This window comes from Poecilia reticulata, chromosome 5, assembly GCF_904066995.2.
Source record: "Poecilia reticulata chromosome 5, P_reticulata-male-v2, whole genome shotgun sequence".
In the NCBI taxonomy this organism is placed as follows: domain Eukaryota; kingdom Metazoa; phylum Chordata; class Actinopteri; order Cyprinodontiformes; family Poeciliidae; genus Poecilia; species Poecilia reticulata.
In genome coordinates, this window is record NC_088834.1 from 906,428 (window position 1) to 908,928 (window position 2,501).

The 2,501-nt window shown below is 51.7% G+C and overlaps 1 protein-coding gene across 2 annotated transcripts in view; it reads right to left on the bottom strand.

The window, feature by feature from the left end:
* The window catches only part of grm7 (glutamate metabotropic receptor 7), a 94,772-nt gene extending 92,737 nt beyond the window's left edge, over positions 1-2,035 (bottom strand). Inside the window, exon 1 of one of the 2 annotated variants that reach the window (XM_008408244.3) lies at positions 559-2,035. In XM_008408244.3, the coding sequence (XP_008406466.1) occupies positions 559-1,056 (498 nt within the window). In that variant the 5' untranslated portion in view covers positions 1,057-2,035. Of the gene's footprint in view, positions 4-558 lie in introns of those variants that run through there. The other variant, XM_017304852.2, reaches the window with a different exon arrangement.
* Positions 2,036-2,501: the final 466 nt, after the last annotated feature.

Genomic DNA, 2,501 nt, shown 5'->3' on the forward strand with positions numbered 1-2,501 from the left:
AAATTAAACAGAATAATTTTTATAATTATAACTTTTTATATCATAAAATTTAATCTGTTTTCTACCAGTTTTTTTTTCTTCAGTGTCCCATTAGTGGCTCCATAGTTTCCCATTGTTATAAAATATAAGTTAAAATTAATAATAGAAATGATTAGAAGAGCTTTTAAAGAGCGTAGCGTCAGGAAGCAAAATCCATAAAAACTCCTGAGGAGAGATGAGGAACATTTATGCTAAACAAAGTTATTAAATAAAAATAATCATCAAATGATGCAAAACATGAGACAGAAACTGAGTCGATGTTTCCACACGTTTAGCAGCAGAAGCTGCTGAAATGAGAAAGTTATGAAGATGAAAATGAATCAAAGTTTTAGAGAAGAAAAACTTTCCTGCACAGATTTAATGATTCATTTCCCGGCTGGATGGAGAAACTTTATCTAGTGAAAGTAGAAGATCAGTAGAAACATTAAAGAGTGAGAATGAAGAGCAGCGGTCGGTTCTGACCCAAATGGCATCAGAACCACAGCGCGGTTCCCCTGAAGACCCGAGCCGGAGCCGTACCTGGAACAGGCGCAGGATGTTGGCCACCATGATGGACACGGAGCTGGCCGACGCACCAATCACTCCCACCACCTTCTCCGGCTTCACGAAGACGGGCGGCTCGCCGTTGGTGCAGCGCACGTCGGACGTGTCCTTCTGGATCAGCGCCTGCACGAAGGTGAGCGACTGCTCCAGGGCGTAGGTGTCCCGGGAGCAGGTGTCCAGCACGCGCGCGCCCAGCGTCACGTTGGGCAGCAGCTCCTCGTCTCCGTTGATCTGGTCCAGCGCGTACATCATGGCCTCCAGCCGGTGGATCCCGTTCTCCTTCTTGATGTCGCCGCAGGGCGCGCCCGGGGCGCCGCGGCCGTGCACCGGGAACAGCCCCCCCAGCGTCACGTCGCCCTCCACTCGGATGGAGTGCGGCGCGTAGATCTCCTGGGATCCGGCCGCGTCCAGCAGAGCCGGCAGCAGCCACAGCATCCGGAGCAGCCGGGGGGGCCGGCTGGCCTGGCGGCCCATGGCCCTGGATCCGCTCCCTCCGCCCCTGCGCACCAACCACGGCGCTCCGACCGGAAAACGCACGGCCACGCAAAGAAGAGGCGCTTCTCAGGAGAGAGAGAGAATTCCCAGAGACAAGTTCATTCCAGGTGGGGAAGTCTGAGCGCAGAATCCCGCAAACTGGCGCAACAGTCCGCGTTCAGCAGCGCAATATCACCGCAAAGTGTGCGCAGAGCCGCCGCACGCTTGTTGCTCCAGCAGCATCCCCACCAACATTCCAGGATTCTTCCAGGACTTTTCCAGGATTCCAGAAACAAAGACAGGATCCACTCCTTTAACTCACGCAGCAGCCGCGCACATTCCGTCTGAGGCGGCGTGAAAAACCCACCCAGCCCGCGTCCCGCACCGATGCCATGGTCCGGCACGAGCCCGATGATGAGCGCGAGGGAGAGGAGGAGGAGGATGAAGAGCAGATATCACGCGCGGTTCAGCCTCCACGCACCGCAGAAACGCGGGATTAAACTGCTCCGCACCGACGGCACCAAATAACTGCGCTCTGCTCACCGCCGCGCCGCGCGCGAGTCTGCGTGAGGGACAGAGAGCGCGTGCGTGAGTGAGTCAGGCTCCTCCTCACCCACTCACCCCTCCCCCTTACACTTTCCCCTCACCTGTGCGCGCGCTGCGTGGTGAGGAGAGTCCGACCAGGAGGAACAACCCGCGGCTGAAGGAGATCACGAGACGGCGCGCGCCGGCTCCCGCACACACATGCGCGCGCATACTCCACCTACGCGCCTTGTGTGTCAGTGAGAGACTCCTGTTGCCAAAACAACCCGAGAATCATCCCGCAAAGGAGAAACGATCCACTGATTAAAGATGAGCTGGAGGGAGGGAGTGTGTGTGTGTGTGTGTGTGTGTGTGTGTGTGTGTGTGCGTGCGTGTGTGTGTGTGTGTGTGTGTGTGTGTGTGTGTGTGTGTGTGTGTGTGTGTGTGTGTGTGTGTGTGTGTGTGCGTGCGTGTTGATCTATCCTTTCAATAAAAACATGAACACCTGTAATGAATCTCGTTCTGTTCATGAGAAGCAGGAAGCTGCAGAACGTTCTCAGAGGAACGGATTACGGTTCAGATCCAGGAGTTTTATGAATATTGATTTTAAATTCTCATACATAATCATTAGTCTTCAATTATAAGTTGCTATAGTTGTTATTTCATACTACGCAGGTCACCTCGTTGGACACATTTCCGGATTATAAAGTTAAAATTAAAGTTATTCTAAGTTAGAAAAGTTTAAATTAAAGAACAAAATATCTGATAAATTGATTAACCATCTGAATTCTGTAGATTTATTTTGAAGAGCTTCAGCAATGAGAGCAGAAATGAGTTCAACCATGTCAACCTGACAGCTGTATTAAACATTAATAAAACATAAGAGGCAGGTCAGCGTGACAAACATACAGAAACCCGCCGCA